This window comes from Mauremys mutica, chromosome 2 (genome assembly GCF_020497125.1).
Source record: "Mauremys mutica isolate MM-2020 ecotype Southern chromosome 2, ASM2049712v1, whole genome shotgun sequence".
In the NCBI taxonomy this organism is placed as follows: Eukaryota; Metazoa; Chordata; order Testudines; family Geoemydidae; genus Mauremys; species Mauremys mutica.
The window spans coordinates 42,670,926-42,690,688 of NC_059073.1; the positions used below are offsets into that span (position 1 = coordinate 42,670,926).

Here is a 19,763-nt window from a genome sequence, read left to right on the forward strand (position 1 = left end):
CTGAAGTCCCTGTTCCCAGTCCCTTGATCATACTACCACTGCACTGAGCCTCAGTAGCTGCATGACAAAGCATGCTGCAGCCATCACAGCAGTTATTATGTGTTTATACCTGGCCCATCCCATTTTAATACAGTGTTGAATAAATATATATATATATTTTTCCCCAGGTAGCGCATTTATATCTGTCTTATTCCTAAAAGAAACCATGAGGGCTGCTGATATGTTAGGTAAGTAAGCAGTTGCGAACACAAGCATGTGTGGTTCCATATGCTTAGCAAACTGGAACTCTCACTCGCAAACACCCCCACTTGCCCCAGCAAATGTTTAAAGGCATATACTTTAAAAATTGGGCCCATGTCACAATGTGAAGGAAAATCTTTAGGGCTGTCAAGCGATTAAAAAAATGAATCAATTAATTGCACGATTAAAAAAATTAATTGTGATCAATCATGCTGTTAAACAATAATAGAATACCATTTATTTAAATATTTTTGGATGTTTTCTACATTTTCAAATATATTGATTTCAATTACAACACAGAATACAAAGTATACAGGGCTCACTTTATTTTTTATTACAAATATTTGCACTGTAAAAACCAAAAGAAATAGTATTTTTCAATTCACCTAATACAAGTACTGTAGTGCAATCTCTTTATCATGAAAGTTTAACTTAAAAATGTAGAATTATGTCCAAAAAAAACCTGCATTCAAAAATAAAACAATGTAAAACTTTAGAGCCTACATGTCCAATCAGTCCTACTTCTTGTTCAGCCAATTGCTCAGACAAACAAGTTTGTTCACATTTGCAGAAGATAATGCTGCCTGCTTCTTGTTTAGAACATCACCTGAAAGTTAGAACAGGCATGTGCATGGCACTGTTGTAGCTGGTGTTGCAAGATATTTACATGCCAGATGCGCTAAAGATTCATATGTCCCTTGATGCTTCAACCACAACTCCAGAGGATATGCTGATGAAGAGTTCTGCTCAATCACGACCCAAAGCAGTGCAGACCAGTGCATGTTCATTTTCATCATCGGAGTCAGATGCCACCAGCAGAAGGTTTATTTTCTTTTTTGGTGGTTTGGGTTCTGTAGTTTCCACATCAGAGTGTTGCTCTTTTAAGACTTCTGAAAGCTTGTTGAACACACCTCGTCTCTCTCAGATTTTGAAAGGCACTTCAGATTCTTAAATCTTAGGTCGAGTGCTGTCGCTATCTGTAGAAATCTCACATTGGTACCTTCTTTGCATTTTGTAAAATTTGCAGCGAAAGTGTTCTTAAAACAAACAACATGTGCTGGATCATCATCCAAGACTGCTGTAACATGAAATATGTGGCAGAAGGCGGGTAAAGCAGCAGGGGACATACAATTCTCCCCCAAGGAATTCAGTCACAAATTTAATTAACGCATTATTTTTTTAACAAGCGTCATCAGCATGGAAGCATGTCCTCTGGAATGGTGGCCGAAGCATGAAGAGGCATATGAATCTTTAGCGCATCTGGCACATAAATATCTTGCGAGGCCAGCTACAACAGTGCCATTCAAATGCCTGTTCTCACTTTCAGGTGACTTTGTAATTAAGAAGAGGGCAGCATTATTTCCTGTAAATGTAAACAAACTTGTTTCTCTTAGCGAATGGCTGAACAAGAAGTAGGATTGAGTGAACATGTAGGCTCTAAAGTTTTACATTGTTTTGTTTTTGAGTGCAGTTATGTAACAAAAACTACATATGTAAGTTGCATTTTCATGACAAAGAGATTGCACTACAGTACCTGTATGAGGTGAATTGAAAAATACTATTTATTTTGTTTATCCTTTTTACAGTGCAAACATTTGTAATCAAAAGTAATATAAAGTGAGCACTGTACACTTTGTATTTTGTGTTGTAATTGAAGTTGATATATTTGAAAATGTAGAAAAACATCCAAAAATATTTAATAAATATCAATTGGTATTCTGTTGTTTAACAGTGCAGTTAATAGTGATTCATTTTTTTGAGTTAATCGCGTGAGTTAACTGCGATTAATCGACAGCCCTAAAAATCTTATTTGCATATGAAAATTAGACAGTGATCCAAAATCCTCCACCCTTAGAGCTGTAACTTAGGGTTTACATATGGTAGAGATTACTTACCATACTTAAGATCACTCTTTCATTGCATATTTTTAACTCTGAGATGGTATTTAGTATTTTATGAACATGATGCAAGTTCAGTACAAATGGCTAGGTGATTAGCTGTTCTTTCAAATTAAAGGGTGTTTTTACACTGTAGGTATTACACAAAAATTAAAGCTTCATTTAAAAAATGGAGAACTATTTACTCCTTTATACTAACTTAGTCATTCCAAAAAAGCAGGAGAGAAAATCATGTTATCAAATGTCTTACTGTGGAACAAGGTCTTTGTTGCAAAAGCCGTAGGCTTTCTGGCTGCATCAAAGATTTTAGTTGTGTTTCAAAACTGTCTTGCTCTGCATTCTTCATTTATAACTTTGAAGGAATCGAGCATTTTAACAGAAAGAGGCAAACAGATTTCAGTTTTTGCTTTTTAAACTGTGCCTTCCCGGATGAATTACCCAAGTGAGCAGTGCCATTGATATTTTTGGGGACATGTTACTCATGTGGCATATTGAGCAAGATTTAGTCCATAGTGTGATAATTATAGCACAGCTGTTGTTGTGCACATTTTTGAGAAAGAGGTTCAGTGTTGTTCCAACAACCTATAATATTTACTTAGGTTTTGGATCCTAATCTGCCAACTCAACTGATACACTGAGACTACATCCCTCAACTGATCATTGCCTTATACATTGCACATTGCTTTAACTAGCATTCAACACTGATTTATTTTATTTCTGTTAGTTTGACTTTGCATGAAGGATTTAACAATGTTGCTGCATTCCATAGGAATGAGCTGTATAATGGGAAATATGGTGATGTTTTTGCAGGCACATAAATTTAGAACAGTTCTGCTTTTCCAAAGAAACCATGCTGTAGCAGTGCCAGCAATGTCCTGCTGATGTGCTTTGTTTTGTATTCTTAAACCTCATGTTCCATATTGATTTATTGGTTTCCAAGAATGTTTAATGTTTACTTAAAAAACAACTACATTGAATTAGGTAAGATATTAGCTAATCAATGGAGCTTCTGAGCTCAGTAATCAGTCTAGTTACATCTAGATATCTCCAGGAACATCTGGGTTTGTCAGCTGGCTATCCACAGGGCAGAAGTTCCAGACTTTTATTAAAAACACAATAATACAAGTTTGACCTTGAAAAGGGGCCCCCACAACCGGATAACTGAGTAGCCTCTTGCAAATCAACTCTGCCCTTTTATGAAACAGTTCGCAGATCCGCAAGGATGGTAGGGAGTGGCAAAAGGGCTGGCTTCATGTCAGCTTTACACTTAGCTATGAAGTTGTCACACATCTGTTGCTCTTAGAGATTCCAGGCCAGATCCTTAGCAGTATAAATCTGTGTAGCTACTTTGACTTCAGAGGAGTTACACTGATTTACACCAGCTGAGAATCTGCCCCTGCCTCAATAAACAGCACGTCCTTTTAGTTGACAGTAATTTGGGACATGGTCATGACTGTCAGAAATAAGGGACCTGATTCTCCTTTGTTCTGCATTTGCTGTTAAAGCCAAGCATGTTCTCAAACGCTTTGCTGAACTAGGGTCCTATTTCAGAAAAGTATGAAACTATGCTGATAATGTCTCTTTACAGTTCTGAAGGAGTTCCCCAGAATTCTTCTGGATTTTATTTAAAAACTATACTAGGTAAGACTTCAGATGCAGGCAACATGACTAGCTAATTGTATATCTAATTAAGTGGACTTAACTTTGTGCTAGAAACTACTTTCAAAGGGGCTTGAAGGGTAAATTGGACAATAATATACTTTTGTAAAAGTAATGTGTGTTTTTATTTAAAGGTGGAACCCTGACAATTGCAGGAACATATTTGTTGGTGACATTCGCTCCAAATGTAACCCAGGAGCTCACGGCAACTAAAATACAGAATTATTTAATTAGCTGGCAGTTTCTGATCTATGTGGTAAGTTTCTTGTTTATAATTCTCTGTAAGTCAAAATATCTTGATTTTTGCATCACAAGTCACAATGTCAAACAGCTGCTCCTGAAGCAAATTGTTCCCAGTACCATGGCCATAGCCATGTGCTGCAGATCAGCTCCTCAAGTGCTTTCCTCCTCTCCATCCCTGGGGTCCAACAGATCCTGACATTTGTTGAACTTCAGAAGAGCAGAGGGTAGAGTGAGAAAAGGGTGGGAATTTGCAAGAGAAGAATTTAAACTTTAGTGTCTTGGGAGGGAGTAAATATTGGCACTGGTTATACATGATTTGAATGTATTTATGCCACATTTTCTGTACATGCATCTAAGAGTATTTATGTATTTACAACTTGAAATAATAGTGGTTTTGAAGATGGGCCCTATTTCTTCTTTGTATAGATGGCTCTGTTGTGCTCCCTGTGTTGCCCAGCCAAGACAAATGGCTCCTTATTCCACTGATCGGCTGAGTGAATGACTCTGCACTGTTGCCATTAGCTGTTAATCAACGTCTGAATTTGAATTCAAATACCAAAATACCACTTTGATTAGAGCTCCTATATACAAACCTTCAAAATCATCCTTGCTCTTTGATGCATTCTAATTAATTTCAGGAACAAGACCAGAGTGAGTGGGAAGACTATGTCTCTCTCTCAAAAATGCAGAAAAATATCTGTTTCATCTGGATGTAGAAGTTGCAATATGCTCTAAACCCCAGAGGTTTTTTATTCTCCCCCCTCCCCCGAGGTTATTAATGTTTTGTCATTTTAAAAAATGACATTTTCAAATAGCTGAAGATTTCAGGATGCTCAGTTCAGAAGTTATAGACTAGCTAGCTTCACCCTGAGGCCTCACTACTCCCGCCAGTTTACCAGCTCACAAAGCACCTACGCTGTAGATGAGACTCTTGATAAACAGTCAGTACAAGATAATACTAAATAACATTTTTCTTCTATTGACTGTGCATTTTCAAAGCTCATGAAAGACAGTGATACAGCTCAGTGGAAGAGACTAATGGGGTGTCTGTCCATAAATCAAAATATGCATTTTTAGTCATGCAGCAGAGTTGGTTTCAAGGTGGTGCATGGAGACTCAGCCACACAACTTGACATCAGTGTCAGAGGGCATTGAGTAGCTCCATCCTGTGCACAACATAGAAACCTTGCCACTCAATATTTAGAAAAGGCCTGGCTTTTTAAGAAATGCTTTTAAATAGCTGCCGTGCATTCTTAAAAAGCTTCATTTAAAGACGTGAGAGAAATAAAGTACCCAGTACACCCCCATTGACTGCACAGGTTTTAGTGAGCGTCTTGCTTTGCTAAAATGCCAAATGATAGTTCAGTGTCAATGAACTAACACTTCTGCAAAATCAGTGGCTTGTCTGGAATAGGACCTTCTCCCACTTCAGGAGATTAAGGCTTTGCTGGACAGGTGCCTTGCTCTTTCCAGAAGAAATTGTAAAGGGTTGGAAGGAATTTCTTACCCCTTCTTTTAAAAATTACTTTTAAAAAGCACCACATTGATTAACTACTGTCTTACCTAATCCCAATGCAGTGTCTGTGCTCAGTAATCAGCCAACTTACATTGAGTTACCCCCATCGGAATCTGTGGGGGGTCATCACCTGACAACTTACCCTCCAAGCCTGGTCTCCTTTCACTTGCCCCTTTACCTCCTTCATTGTGTCCAAACCCCGTGACTAGCTAGACCCCCCCTTTATTTCCTTCTCCCATTTTTGCCTCGCTGCATTCTTTCCAATTCACATGTCCCCCGATGCCTGAAGCCCCCTCCATGACCTATTCAACCATGACTCCATTAAACTCTCTCCTTAAAACTCACCTCTTCCACATCTTCTCCCTTACTCCCAAATACCAACTTATACCCCTACAGCTTGGGGTGGGAAAAGGACAAGACAGAAAACAAACAAACAAAAGGCAAGTGCTGGATATCAACACTCATTTAATGGTTAGATTTGTTGCCTTCTGTTCCTTGTTTTCATCTACTAAGAGCTTCCTATCGCCAGAGAAGGGAGAAGAGTCAAAAGGCTCCCGTAGGGACCTTGCTATGCAAATCTGATTGACCTGGGAAGAATCCAGATGCTGCAGTGATGGGTGTTAATACAAAATTCAAACCGAATTTGATTTAACCTGTGCAGGTGAAGCCTAGGACAACCTATGGTAGAAAATAGGCCTGATCCTCCACTCCACTGATTCAATGGAGTTGCCCCAGTTTTTTCATCAGTGTAACAGAATTAGCAAGGAAGATTGAGGTCATGTGGCTAGCCGATGCTTCATCTCACCCAGTCTCCCCATCACAAACTAGGAAAGCATGTTGAGGGAAATAGGTGACAGCACTATATACATGTGTGTATATATACATAAACACACACACACACACACACACACACACACACACACACACACACACACACACACACACAGTTAATATCACCCAGGATTTAGGTAAATTAATCTTGCCGATAGATGTGCTTACTAATGCAGTCTTTCTTCACATGAAAAGTGAATGCCTTAAAACTGCAACCACAAGCCCATAATCTTCAATCAGTTTCTGTAGGCATTTCAGTGCAAAACCCACGTCCCTCTAGAACAGTGGTCTCCAAAGTGGGGTGCGTGCGACGATCCATTGGGGGGCGCGGCGGGAGGAACGCCGCTGGAGGGGGGGAGGGCAGCTGGAGGAGGGAGGGAACGAGTGAGCGGGGAAGCGGCCCCCCCCCGCAGGCCGGGCCACCTAGAACACAGGGGCTTTAGGGGCTGCAGGGCCCTGGGCTAAGGGGGCCCCGGGGCCCTGCCCTGCAGCTCTAAAGCCCCTTTCGGAATGCGGCCCTGAGTCCTCCGGCCCCTGGAGGAGCAGGGGCAGCCGCGCAGCCAGCGTCCGGAAGGAAGCCGTGCTTTCCCCATCAAAGCCGGCTGGAGAGAAGCGGGGCTTTGATGGGGAAAGCGCGACTTCTCTCCAGCCACTGGCTGCACAGCTGCCCCTGCTCCTCCTGAGTCCTCCGGCCCGTGCTCGCAGGGCCGCATTCCGAAAGGGGCTTTAGAGCTGCAGGGCAGGGCCCCAGGGCTCCCTTAGCCCAGGGCCCTGCAGCCCCTAAAACCCCTGTGTTCCAGGTGGTCCTGCCTGCCCAGGGGGGCAGATCCCAGAATCGTGGCTATGGGGGCAGTGCCACGCTGTCCAGAGCCACCTGCACACCCCCTGCACCAAACAGGAGCTTCCCCAGGTAAGTGCTCTGCACCTCCTGCCTGCCCCAGCCCTGAGCCTCCTCCCGCACCCCCACCCTGAGCGCCCTTTGTGAGAGCAAAAAGGGGTTTTGTACTGTTAATAAATAAAATACAATAAAAATTTAAAAAATATTGTTTATTTCATCTTTATCTCATCCTTTTTTAATTTCTTTTTTTGTATGTTTTATAATGTACATAATATATTAGTATAGTACTACATGTATATAATTTATACATAAATAAATATACATATATGGGGGTGCGTGCTCAAAATTTTTTTACTGATAGGGGTGCGCGATCAAAAAAGTTTGGAGACCACTGTTCTAGAATGTAATGTTGTCATTTGATTACTCTTGGGGCAGGAAAACACATTTAAAAAAAAATTAATGGGAGAAGAAACCTAAAGGGTGGGGTGCAGCAATCTTTCCCTTGGGAAAAAAATTGAGACTTAGGGTATGTCTACACTACAAACCTAAGTCGACCTATATGAGGTCGACTTACAATCACAGCAGTAATTACTGTGGTGGTGCATGTCTATAGTGCCCTCCTTGAGTCGGTGGTGCGCATCCTCACCAGGAGCACTTCCATTGACCTAAGAGGGGCAGTGTGGGGAGCAGAGAGCCCAGTCTCTCAGCTCTGCTGGCAGTTCCCTGCCAGGATCCAGGCTGCCCCACACGCTCCCGGCGGGCTGCCCCCACCCCCCTCAGCTGCCCCTTTCCTGTTGGGAAGGGTGGGGGAGCTGCCCAGGGCTTCTCACCACCAGGGAGTGAGAGGGAGCCGCTCGGGGCTTCTTGGCCCCCGATGCCCACTCCTCACCTGGAGCCAGGCAGCCTGGTCACTTTCATGGCTTGGTGAGCCATGAAAGGCAAGGCAAGGCTACTGGGCTCCTGACAAGGAGCGGATCTGGGAGCGGGGTCAGAAGCTGCCCCTGCCTTTCATTCTGGCTCCCTGCTGGGAGTGGGGCGAAGCCCCGCGTTTCTCACCCTGGCTCCCAGATGGGAGCAGGGTCAAGCCCAGTTCTCCAGGGGAGCAGGGGCTTTCTTGACAATATCACGGCTCTAAGTAAGGCAGTGTTTACACAGATACCGTCTCTATGCCAACAGAGTAAGCCTTATGCCTCTCATGGAGATGGAGTTATTACGTTGGTGTAATAGAGCACTTAGGGCTTGTCTACACTACCCACTGGATCGGCGGGCAGCGATCGATCCAGCAGGGGTCGATTTATCGCGTCTATGACGTGATAAATCAACCGCTGAGCTCTCTACCGTTGACTCCGGTGCGCCACCAGAATGAGAACCTCAAGCGGAGTCGACAGGAGAGTGTCAGCTGTCGACTTACCGTGGTGAAGACACTGCAGTAAGTAGATCTAAGTACGTCGACTTCAGCTACGCTATTCATGTAGCTGAAGTTCCGTATCTTAGATTGACCCCGTGCGGTAGCGTAGACAAGCCCGAAGAATGGTGGGAGGAAGGCTGCAGTGTGTACACTGACATAATTAAGTCAGCATAAGCTGGCTTTCTAGTGTAAACCAGCCCTAAGAGTTGCAAGATTTGGATACTGTGGAGTTGGGTTCTCACTGTACTTTCTGTCCTCCCCAGAGTCTGTCACTATCCCAGCACACTCTCTGTGCTCTCTCTCTGTCCAAGCCCTTAGAGATGATAGGGCATCCTGTGTAGGAGGGAATGGGGCATTTGGAGCATCCTCAGGCTGCTACTTGTACCCCAGTGTGGGGTGAGGCTATCAGGGCTGCCAGCTTCCTGGTGCAGGGTTCTATGCTGAGCTGGCTGGCTGGAGCTCTGTTCCCTACTGCATGCTGCCTCCTGCTCTGCTCAGCTTCCTGGCCTCCTGCATTTAGTGGCCATAATAGCAGCTGAGTGGAATAGAGTGGCCAGCAGAGCATGCTGTGACAGAGCTGCAGCTAGCTGGGCGGGGTGCTCAGCAAGAGTTAAGAGGTGGGGGCATCAGTGGAAGGCGAAAGGTTTGAAAGGAGAGGTTGTCCCTCTGAGTGCCCAACTTCCCCAGTGCTTGTGCCTATGCATTTCCATGACTCTTCAGCATGTGGGATTCCCACTGACTCACATGGCAGTTCCACACACACAGCACCTGCAGGATCAGGCCTGGAAGATACAAGAGGGCACTTGTTTCTCAGATGATCGGTCTGATGCTTCGAAGGGACAGAGGTAGCCGTGCTTGTCCTGTTATACCTCCGAAGTATAGGCAGATAGTCATCAGCAGGCCGTGCCTTCCTGGGGCTCAGATCCCGACTGCTCCGTGCAGCTGAGGAAGCAGAGTGTAAAGATGGCTTTAAGTCACTTTCATGCTCCTCCATCTTGGAACTATCTGGGCCCCTAAGACAGTTGTCCCCAAACGTTTTTAAGTCCCTCCCCCTTGTTCCTAATATAATTTGACCACCCCCACCCCCGAGAGCCACGGCCGGGGCCAGAGCCGTGGCTGGGGTCAGGGGCCGGGGCTGAGAGCTGGGCCACAGTCGAGCCAGGAGCCCAGAGCTGGGGGCAGAGCAGGGCTGGGTTCCGCTCCGTCCCCACTTCCCATGGAGCCTGGCACAGACCCCGCCACGATGCACTGAACATTGCTCCATGCTCCCCTCAGGGGGCTCTCCCCACAGTTTGGGGACCACTGCCCTAAGGGCTGTATTAATTTATACCAGCTGCCAACCGCCCCAAGGGGCTCTTCCAGCCACCAGGTATTACTGGGGGTAAAAGAGCCCTGGCCACAGCCCCTGCACCAGCAACAGTGGAGGGAATGGAGAAGGAGCCACTTATAGCAGCTACTAGGCCCACCTGCCTGTTCCCCTTGGTAATACTCCCATAGCTGATTAAGTCAGCTTTAGGCCAGCTTTGAGTTTCGGGAGTGCTACGGGAACTGTCCTAATGCAAGCCAGAATCTAGGCCTGCATTTCGACCCGTGAATCTGATCTCCGCTAAACTGACAGTAGAATAATTACTTGTTTGTAGATGGGCTGCTGGCTGCCTGCCTCATTCTGTTACTCCCAAGAGCTGTTTCACTCATTGCCTGATTTTTTCAGTACAGAAAGAAGGTTGAATGTTGACAGGTGACTAAAAATTCTGTTGCTGATAATAGCGAGGCTGTTTTCTGCAGCTGGTGATGTTACAGAAGTGTCACAGTCCTGGCAAGGGAGCAAGTGTTCCTGTGGGAACCTCTAAGAGCTAGCATTACGAGTGAAGCCAGTAAATTTAACTGTCAGTGTGGAAGATGGTGGTGACATAGATGAAGCGAGTCTGGACTGTGTACAGTGAACAGTGTGTCAGCATTACAGATGACCCGCAGGGCAGTCTCTGTTGGTGTGTCATTGAGCTTTGCCAGTGTACCTTCTGTCGTGTACCCTGACAGGCAGGTGGGTAGCCAGTGACTGAAGATCATTGCATAGCTATAATCTGAATGAAATACATTCCGCCATGATTGCATGGCAGGAAGTTTGGACATGAAGATAGCGCTAGCTAAGGTTTTGTTGACTGAGGCAGATGAAAAGGGCAAAGAGGAAAGAAATTAATGCAGTCAGATACTATGGTGATGGTCACTGTAGAAAAATTGAGCTAAAAGTAGATAATGTTCTGCTTCAGGCTGGCTCTCTACTCTTTAGCCCTGGGGTTATATATTTGGGGGTGCCTGTATTGATAATCCCTAGCTCATGTGGGTACCTTTGCTGTCCTAGGAAAACAATCTTTGTTTTAATCTTCTCAATGCTGTGAAAGCAAACAGACTCATCAAGAGCAAAAGAAAAGAAATGAGAAAGTTAACTTGAAACGTATCTTAGGAGCAGGAAAGATTTATGAGAACAATTATTTGTTAACTCAGCTGACTGGAGATAAGGTTACTGTGACGTTCCCCTCTGGTGTTGTCTGGACCGGTGAGCTGCTAGGTCACTCCAGTCCTTGACTCTGGGAGCCAGCCTTACCCTGCTCTGCTGTGAGAACCCCCCACTCCTGGGCTGTTCACGCACAGCCTCTGGCATGTTTAAGCTGCTCCCAGCAACTTGTAAGTGAATGACACTAGCCAATATCTCTGGTCCCAGACACAACCCTAGGAAGCTCCATCTTGCAGTGTCCAGTTGTGCCCACTGGATGCTGCAAGCTTATATGATTTAATAAAGAAATTGATATGTACGCGGCTTGTTATCCCAAGGGGAGCCTCTGACACACTTCAAACCAAACGCACTCTTCAGGTAGAATAAACAAACAAATTTATTAACTATAAAGATAGATTTTAAGTGATTATAAGTCAAAGCATAAAAGGTCAGATTTGGTCAAATGAAATAAAAGCTGATCTTAACATGTTCAGTGTCCTTACAAACTTAGATGATTCTCACCACAGGCTAGCTGGTTGCTCCTCAGTCAGGCTCTGCCCTTTGATCAGCGCTTCAGTTGCTTGGTGTGGTGTCTGTAGATGTAGGTGGAAGAGAGAGAGAGAGAGAGAGCATGGTAAATGTCTCTTCCTTTTATCATGTCTTTTCTTCCCTCTTGGCCTTGCTCCATCTCCCACTTCAGAGTCAGGTGAGCATAATCTCATTGCAGTTCCAAACTGACCAAAGGAAGGGAAGTGACTCCCTCGAGAATCTAACAGATTCTATTGTTGCTGCCTAGGCAAGTGTTTTTTGTTCCTGTGAGGCTGGGACGGGTTTGCCCCATACCTGCCCTGATGAGGTGTGAACTGCCTCTCTGCTCTTGGAGAGTTTTTGCCTGTGCTTATTTTAAGCCATGAGGATACATTTTCAGCCTCATAACTACATACATGAAATTATAACCTGTAACAATTACTGTAACATCACTATAACAACCACGCTCAGTGCATCATGAGCCTTCCGAAGACACCCTACATGACAAACTTTGCATTGGATACCACACAATCATTTTACAAGGATGAGCGTCCCAGTTACTTTTTAGTAGAAGATGTTTAATAAAGCAATCCTCCCTTGAATTGTTTGAACAGAGTAGATCAATGTGACATTTTAAAGACTATGAATGAAGCATTTATTATATTGTTTACAGCTTAACCTTTCTTGCCTTTTTTTCCAGATCTTAGAAATAATAATATTCTGCATTCTTCTGTATTTCTACAAAAGAAAGGATGTGACGCACATTGTGGTTTTGTTAATGATGGTAGCACTACTAGGTAAGAACATATTATTCTGTTTGTATAATATCCCCCCCCCCCTCACTTGACCACTCTCTGTCACTCAGTCCCCTGTGTTAGCTTATGTCAGTGCTGTGTTTAAAGGGACAATCTGAAGGGGAATCCTTAGGTTTTTACATGGCTTCAATGAAATCTCTTTCTAACAAGCAAAGCCACTTACTCAACAAACTTTATATGCCTATTGCTAGTACTGTTTGGTTTTATAGATTTGCAGTTTGATTCTTTGTGAATCCGACTTGTGCATGGATATTCCAAGGCTTTTTGTCTCTGCCATTTGAAGTAATCCTTTATCATTAGCTCCCTAGAAGAATGAATTACAGAGACTGTGAAACTCCATATGTCTAGAACATATTTTGGTGACTAGGACTAGCTGAGTAAAACAAATCACTAATTTAAAAACAAAAAACCTCTTAACCACTCTGCTTGTGTGTATTTCTTCAGTGTAACTGCCTGGGAACTTCGGCCTGCATTCCTCTACTCCCACCTATGTATGAATATTTTTTTTCCAGAACTGAAGCCTTAATAAATGCAACATATTTTACTATACTGCCTTTTTAGATATGTATTCAGACTTTAGTGGTCCTCTAAACTTAGTTAGAGATTGCCATTTGCATTAACCTCTGCCTGGGTATTCCCCAAAAAATCCACTTAACACTCATTGTCCCTAAAAGCCATTCTTGTCTTGTACATTTGCAGTGTAGTTCTTTGAATCCCCAGGCTTTACATCTCCCCTGGGAGTTTACGTACAATCCCAGCCCACAAGAATACATAAATCATTCATTTAATACAGTGGACCTCAAAGGTACTTAAACGTAATTTGATTAGGTCTCCCAAGGATGCGGTAGGATGTTGCCATGTCTGTCACACTATCATGACAAATCTCTTCACCTTTCAGCAATCCAGCCCTCATCTGGAAGGTCAGAATGAGCAATTTTTACTTTAACATTTTATTTTCAAATAGCACTCCAAATTTCTACATGCTACCCTGTAACTGACTGAGATTTTTAACCCCACACATCACCACGATGGTTTGTTGGTTTTTTTGTATCATACTCATTGTGGGCCAGAAATTCAAGGATTCCCTTTGCTCACGTTGAGTACTACCTTGAACAATCCCATTGATTTCAATAGGACTGTTCGAGAAGTAAGGTGCTACTCAAGGGGAGCAAAGGAAATCCTTGAATTTGGCCCTAATGGTGAAATTCAAATAGGCCACCACAAAGCCTATGCACCACTTAAACCCCATGTGAGCTGCCAGAAGTGCTCTAAGCAAAATACTTGAAACAGAACCCCAGATCTGAATCCCTTCCCCCGCCCTCCTGTCCGGAGTGTTGGGAAGTTCTGAACTCTATGTCCATATGAATTTTGCACCTGGGGGCTATCCCAGTAATCGGGCAAATTGGAACTTTGGAACTGAACTTCTTGGAGAACCTGGAATTAGATCCAAGTGGTGGGGCCTTGTCCCCTGCTATTAATTACTTTCCTTTAGTGTGACGAGTGCACTGTTAACTCCTCTCATCTTGCCACCCCATATGTTTTGAATTTGTTCTATTTTTTTGTGTGGTTATTGTAACCTCCACAACTGAGCTTCAGCAGCAAGGGCTGGGGCAAATCAAGAGCCCCCGCCAGAGGAAAAGCGTGAGGGCCTTTTAGCCTAGCCATCTGCACCTTTCCTAGCTCAGGGGATGAGGAAGCCTGATTCTGCTCTCTGAACGGGTAGTACGTCATGCTGCGATGCTTCTCCTCCTGTGCCGGCCTGAAGGTTGCTGCTCCGTTTCCTTTAAAGCAAGCCTTGTTTGTGGTTATGTGCACTTCAAACCTTTTATTGGTTTAAAAAGAAAATCAGAAGAAGGGTTAAAAACATAACTAACTTTTTAAATAGCCTGCTGATCAATATGTCTGTCTGCAGCACTGACGCTCTGGGGTAAAGGCTAATAATTCTACCTTGTTAACATCTCTGTGTGTGTCTCTCTCTCTCTTCCAGCATCATTGACTATCATTTCAGTAAAGGCTGTGGCAGGCATGATAACATTCTCTGCAAAGGGCAAAATGCAGCTAACATACCCCATTTTCTATATCATGTTCATTATTATGGTGACATCTTGTGTTTTCCAAGTCAAGTAAGTTAGTTTTTGCTAAACTTTCTATCCATTTATCTGCTGGTTTTGCTAATTACTGGTGCATATTGACTCCTGGTGTGAATAACAGTTAAACACACCCATTGCCTTCACTGATTTTTTTTTTAATTTTATTTATTTATTTATACATACATACATACATACTTTATTTCTCATTGGATGATTTCACTTGGATTTATTATAGTGGTGCCTTCTTCTCTTATTAACAAACAATTCAGGTTCGTTCAAAATGCATGTTTATTTTTCTCATGGTTCTTAAACCCAACTGTGAAGTTAAACTTGCTATTTTCCTGATGTTTTCTTTCTGTTACTTTGTCATGCAGCTTTTAGACCCATTGCTAGTAACCAATTAATCTAATAGCCAATGCGCTTTCAGTAACTTTGTCCTAAATTTAAAAAGGGAATTATTTTTCTCCCTGAGCCTTGGTCTACACTACAGAATTAATTTGGTATAACTACGAATAATCCACACCCCTGAACGACATAGAATCATAGACTATCAGGGTTGGAAGGGACCTCAGGAGGTCATCTAGTCAAACCCCCTGCTCAAAGCAGGACCAATCCCCAAATAAATCATCCCAGCCAGGACTTCGTCAAGCCTGACCTTAAAAACCTCTAAGGAAGGAGATTCCACCACCTCCCTAAGTAACCCATTCCAGTGCTTCACCGCCCTCCTAGTAAAAAAGATTTTCCTAATATCCAACCTAAACCTCCCCCACTGCAACTTGAAACTGTTACTCCTTGTTCTGTCATCTGGTACCTCTTTGGAATCCCCTTTCAGGTAGTTGATAGCAGCTATCAAATCCCCCCTCATTCTTCTCTTCTGAAGACTAAACAATCCCAGTTCCCTCAGCCGCTCCTCAGAAGTCATGTGCTCCAGCGCCCTAATCATTTTTGTTGCCCTCCGCTGGGCTCTTTCCATTTTTTCCACATCCTTCTTGTAGTCCGTTCATCAAGCCCATACAACTTTAACTTGCCAGCAAGAATACTGTGGAAGACCCTATCAAAAGCTTTGCTAAAGTCAAGGAATAACACGTCCACTGCTTTCCCCTTATCCACAGAGCCAGTTATCTCCTCATAGAAGGCAATTAGGTTAGTCAGGTATGACTTGCCCTGGGTGAATCCATGCTGACTGTCAGGGTTGGCTCCAGGGAGACTGCTCTACAGCCTTATTAAGAGCCAGCTTTTATCTTATGCAGTAGAGGCTCATGCACTAAGCTCCAGAGGGCCCAGGTTTGATCCCACCCGCCGCTGACCGGAGTTTGACAGTGTTACACTATGTCGGTGAAAGAGCTTCTCACAGAGGTGGATTAACTGAACCGACAGAAGAACCTCTCTCCCTTCAGCTAAGAGGGTCTTCATTAAAGTGCAACAGCTGCATAGATGCAGCATTTTAAGCATAGATCTGCCCTTAGATTTATGTTCACCTTTTGTCCTAAGGTGGAAGCAATAGATCAGGGGTAGGCAACCTGTGGCACATGTGCCAAAGGTGGCACGCAAGCTGATTTTCAGTGGCACTCACACTGCCTGGGTCCTGGTCACCGGTCCGGGGCAGGCTCTGCATTTTAATTTAATTTTAAATGAAGCTTCTTAAACATTTTAAAAACCTTAGTTACTTTACATACAACAATAGTTTAGTTATATATTATAGACTTATAGAAAGAGACCTTTTAAAAACGTTAAAATGTATTACTGGCATGCAGGGCCGCCCAGAGGGGGGGGCAAAGGGGGCAATTTGCCCCGGGCTCCGCAGGGGCCCCCAAGAGAAGAGCGGAGGCTCCCGCCTCCGCCCCTCTCCGGGAGCCTCAGCGCATCAAGCGCCGAGACTCCGGCCGAGCCCCTGAGCCCCACCCCGCTCCGAGCCGCGTGGGGAGGGGGCGGGGCTGGGAGCTCCAACGGGGCCTGAGCCCCGCCCCGCTCAGAGCAGCGTGGGGAGGGGGCGGGGCAGCTGCCTCCGCTCGGCGTGGAGCTCACAGCCCCGCCCCCTCACCACGCGGCTCTGAGCGGGACGGAGCTCAGGCCCTGCCGGCGATGCGCTCGATAAAAGGCCGGGGCCGGGGAGAAGCCGAGGCCGGGGCCGGGGGGAGAAGCGGGGACCGGGGCCAGGCGGGCGGGAGGGGCCGGGGCCAGGCGGGGGGGGCGAGAAGCGGCGGCCGGGGCCGGGCGGGGGGGGGCGGGGAGAAGCCGGGGCCGGGGGGGGGAGAAGAGGGACCCGCCGCCGTTGAAGCGCAGCCCAGTCTTCGGCGGCGGGGGGCCCCTTCTGTTCCGGGACCCGCCGCCGAAGTGCCCCGACGGCCCGCGCCGGCCCCCCCCCCCCCGCCACCGAATTACCGCCGAAGACCGGGCGGTGGGTCCCGCTTCGGCGGTAATTCGGCGGCGGGGGGCTCCCGCCGCGGGTCTTCGGGGCACTTCGGCGGCGGGTCCCGGAACAGAAGGGCCCCCCGCCGCCGAAGACCCCGGGCCCCCGGAATCCTCTGGGCGGCCCTGCTGGCATGCGAAACCTTAAATTAGAGTGAATAAATGAAGACTTGGCACATCACTTCTGAAAGGTTGCCGACCCCTGCACTAGATGATCCTCCCATCCCCTTCAGCTAAATCTGCATACTGTGTTTTGCCTCTGAGAAATTTGTGCCTGAAGTGCAAGCGAGGTATGGCTGAGCCATAGTTAACTTTTGGAGAGCACTCTGCAAAATCAGGATTTTTCCTGCTGGGCTCTGGCCTGCTAAGTGATCATTGCTGCCACTGGAGACTGCTGCTGCCATCAGCAATGTAAAATAGAACTCCCAGCTGAATGGAGAATCCATTCTCTTTATCCTTGTCCCTATGCTTCTGGTGCAGATTGCACCATTCAGTGCACTCTGCTCCAGAGTAATTCGGAATGTTTGTTTTCATTGTTTTTAATGAAATAGCCAGCCTAGCACTCTAGTGGCAGCACTATCATAGGGGAATCAGGGTTCCCTTTGGAGAAAGCCCGTGCATCATTCTGCAGTGGCTCTGGAACTCCCTGTCACAGATTGTAGAGTAGTTTACACCCAGCTCTTTGCTGGGAGAAGAGCTCAAGGCATTTAAGAGAGGAAATAGAGCTTGGTAAATGGGAAGCTGCTGAATGATTCTCTTCTCCTTCTGCAAGTTTTGTTTGTTTGTTTGTTTTCCTTCCTTCACTTGGTCAAAACTCAAACAAAGGCAAAATGTGGCCACTTTGCTTCCTGGGCCCAATATCTGTCTTCTCCCATTCCACCTGAGCAGACCTTTCAAAAGCAGACAGTGCTGTTACTCTTGACTCCCCCCCCCCCCCCATTTTACCTAGATCTCTCACCAAGTTTGTTTATTTTACAGATTCTTGAGAACTCAGAACAGCTTTTGTTACATCTTTTGGGGACTTGCTGCTAAGCATCAGCATCTATGTTTCTGTCCTTGAGACTAAGATTGTTGCAAAAGAGAGAAAATAATGAGGTGTTTTCAGTGACTTCAAAATCCTGACTGTCCTGTGGCTATGTAGGATTTCTTTATTTTTAAAGCACCATGGAGACTGCTCAACAGTCACTAAAATAACCTTGCAATTACTTTAATGGCTAAAACAGATCAGAGTTTGGATTTTTACTGTTCACATATATCGTACCAATGAAACGTTTAAGCATAGTTCTTTTTATAGGTTTCTAAAACACTCTGCCATCTCTTAATATTTCTTTCTGTTTCAAATGCATTGTTGGCAGGATACAGTATGTGGGGGGTGCAGTGACACTGAATTTACAAAGATACATTCCAGTGTTCACAGGCATGATTCATAATCCTATGGGTAGATATGGATGTGGCAGGTTGTAATACTTCTGCCTGAGACCTTCATTCTCCTTCAACATGATGAATTGCTCTGTTTTTGTTACTGGATTAAATAGACCACGAAGGTTGGTGTAAGAACACATACATCCAAGCGTTGTCCTACACGTCCTTGTATAGTGCACAACCCTGTTGCACTCCAGCTGAGGCTACGGGTGAGGTTCTGAGAGGTGCTGCACTGAACATGTAGCTTACAGGGAGGAGGGGCTAAGGTAACTGTAAATCACCTTTTTGTGCCTTCCCAACTCTGGGCTGCTCTGGGAGCCAACATGGCCCCTAGTGTAAATTAGATCGTCCATGGCTACTAAACTACAGCAACCTGTCCCCAGCTGCCTGTGGGGAGCAGTGCTGCCCAAAATCTCCATGGTGCTATGTACTGTGGCCCCACCCTGATGCCTGCCATGACCTCTGCATCAGTGCTTGGGTGGGGACTAGGGTGACCAGGTGTCCAGTTTCAGTCAAAACACCCAGTCAAAAAGGGACCCTGACGGCTCCGGTCAGCACTGCCAACCAGGCCATTAAAAGTCTGGTGGTCAGTGCTGCGGAGCTAAGGCAGCACATGGAGTCCTGTGCCCCTCCCCCCCCGCCTATCTGTGATGGCTCTGCGCTGCGCCCTGGAAGGGGCCAGCAGGTCTGGCTCCTAGGCGGGGGGGAGGGGCACAGGACTCCATGTGCTGCCCCAACCCCGAGCACCCGCTCCACACTCCCATTTGCTGGGAACTACGGCCAATGGCAGCTGCAGGGGCCGTGCCTGCAGGCGAAAGCAGTGCGCAGAGCCGCCTGCTACGCCTGCGCCTAGGAGCTGGACCTGCTGCTGGCTGCTTCCGGGGCGCAGCACGGAGTCAGGACAGGCAGGAAGCTTGCCTTAGCCCCTCCACGCTGCGCTGCTGACCGAGAACCGCCAGAAGTAAGCCCATGCCCCTACCCCAGCCCTGAGCCCTACCCCAAACCTTGAGCCCCCTCCTGCACCCCAAACCCCTCATCCCCTGCCCTACACCAGAGCCTGCACCCTCAGCCCAGAGCCCATACCCCCTCCTGCATCCCAACCTTCTGCCCCAGCCCAGAGTCCCTTCCCATACCCTGAACCCCTCTGCCCCACCCCCCAGCCTGGAGCCCCCTCCTGAACCCCAAACCCCTCAACCCTGGCTCCACCCCAGAGCTCCCACCGGAGCCCTCATTCCCTCCTACAGCCCAACGCCCTGCCCCAGGCTGGAGCCCCCTCCCGTACCCTGAACCCCTAATTTCTGGCCCCACTCTGGAGCCTGCACCCTCAGTTAAAACCCTCACCCCCTCTTGCACCCCAGCCCAGTGAAAGTGAGTG

At 46.1% G+C, this 19,763-nt stretch overlaps 1 protein-coding gene across 3 annotated transcripts in view; it reads left to right on the forward strand.

The window, feature by feature from the left end:
• Positions 1–19,763, forward strand: part of NIPAL2 (NIPA like domain containing 2) — a 169,785-nt gene that overhangs the window by 134,227 nt on the left and 15,795 nt on the right. For all 3 annotated transcript variants that reach the window (XM_045007608.1, XM_045007607.1, XM_045007609.1), the window contains 4 exons: positions 168–227; positions 3,932–4,053; positions 12,353–12,449; positions 14,455–14,590. In XM_045007608.1, coding sequence (XP_044863543.1) covers positions 168–227; positions 3,932–4,053; positions 12,353–12,449; positions 14,455–14,590 — 415 coding nt within the window. The remainder of the gene's footprint in view (positions 1–167; positions 228–3,931; positions 4,054–12,352; positions 12,450–14,454; positions 14,591–19,763) is intronic.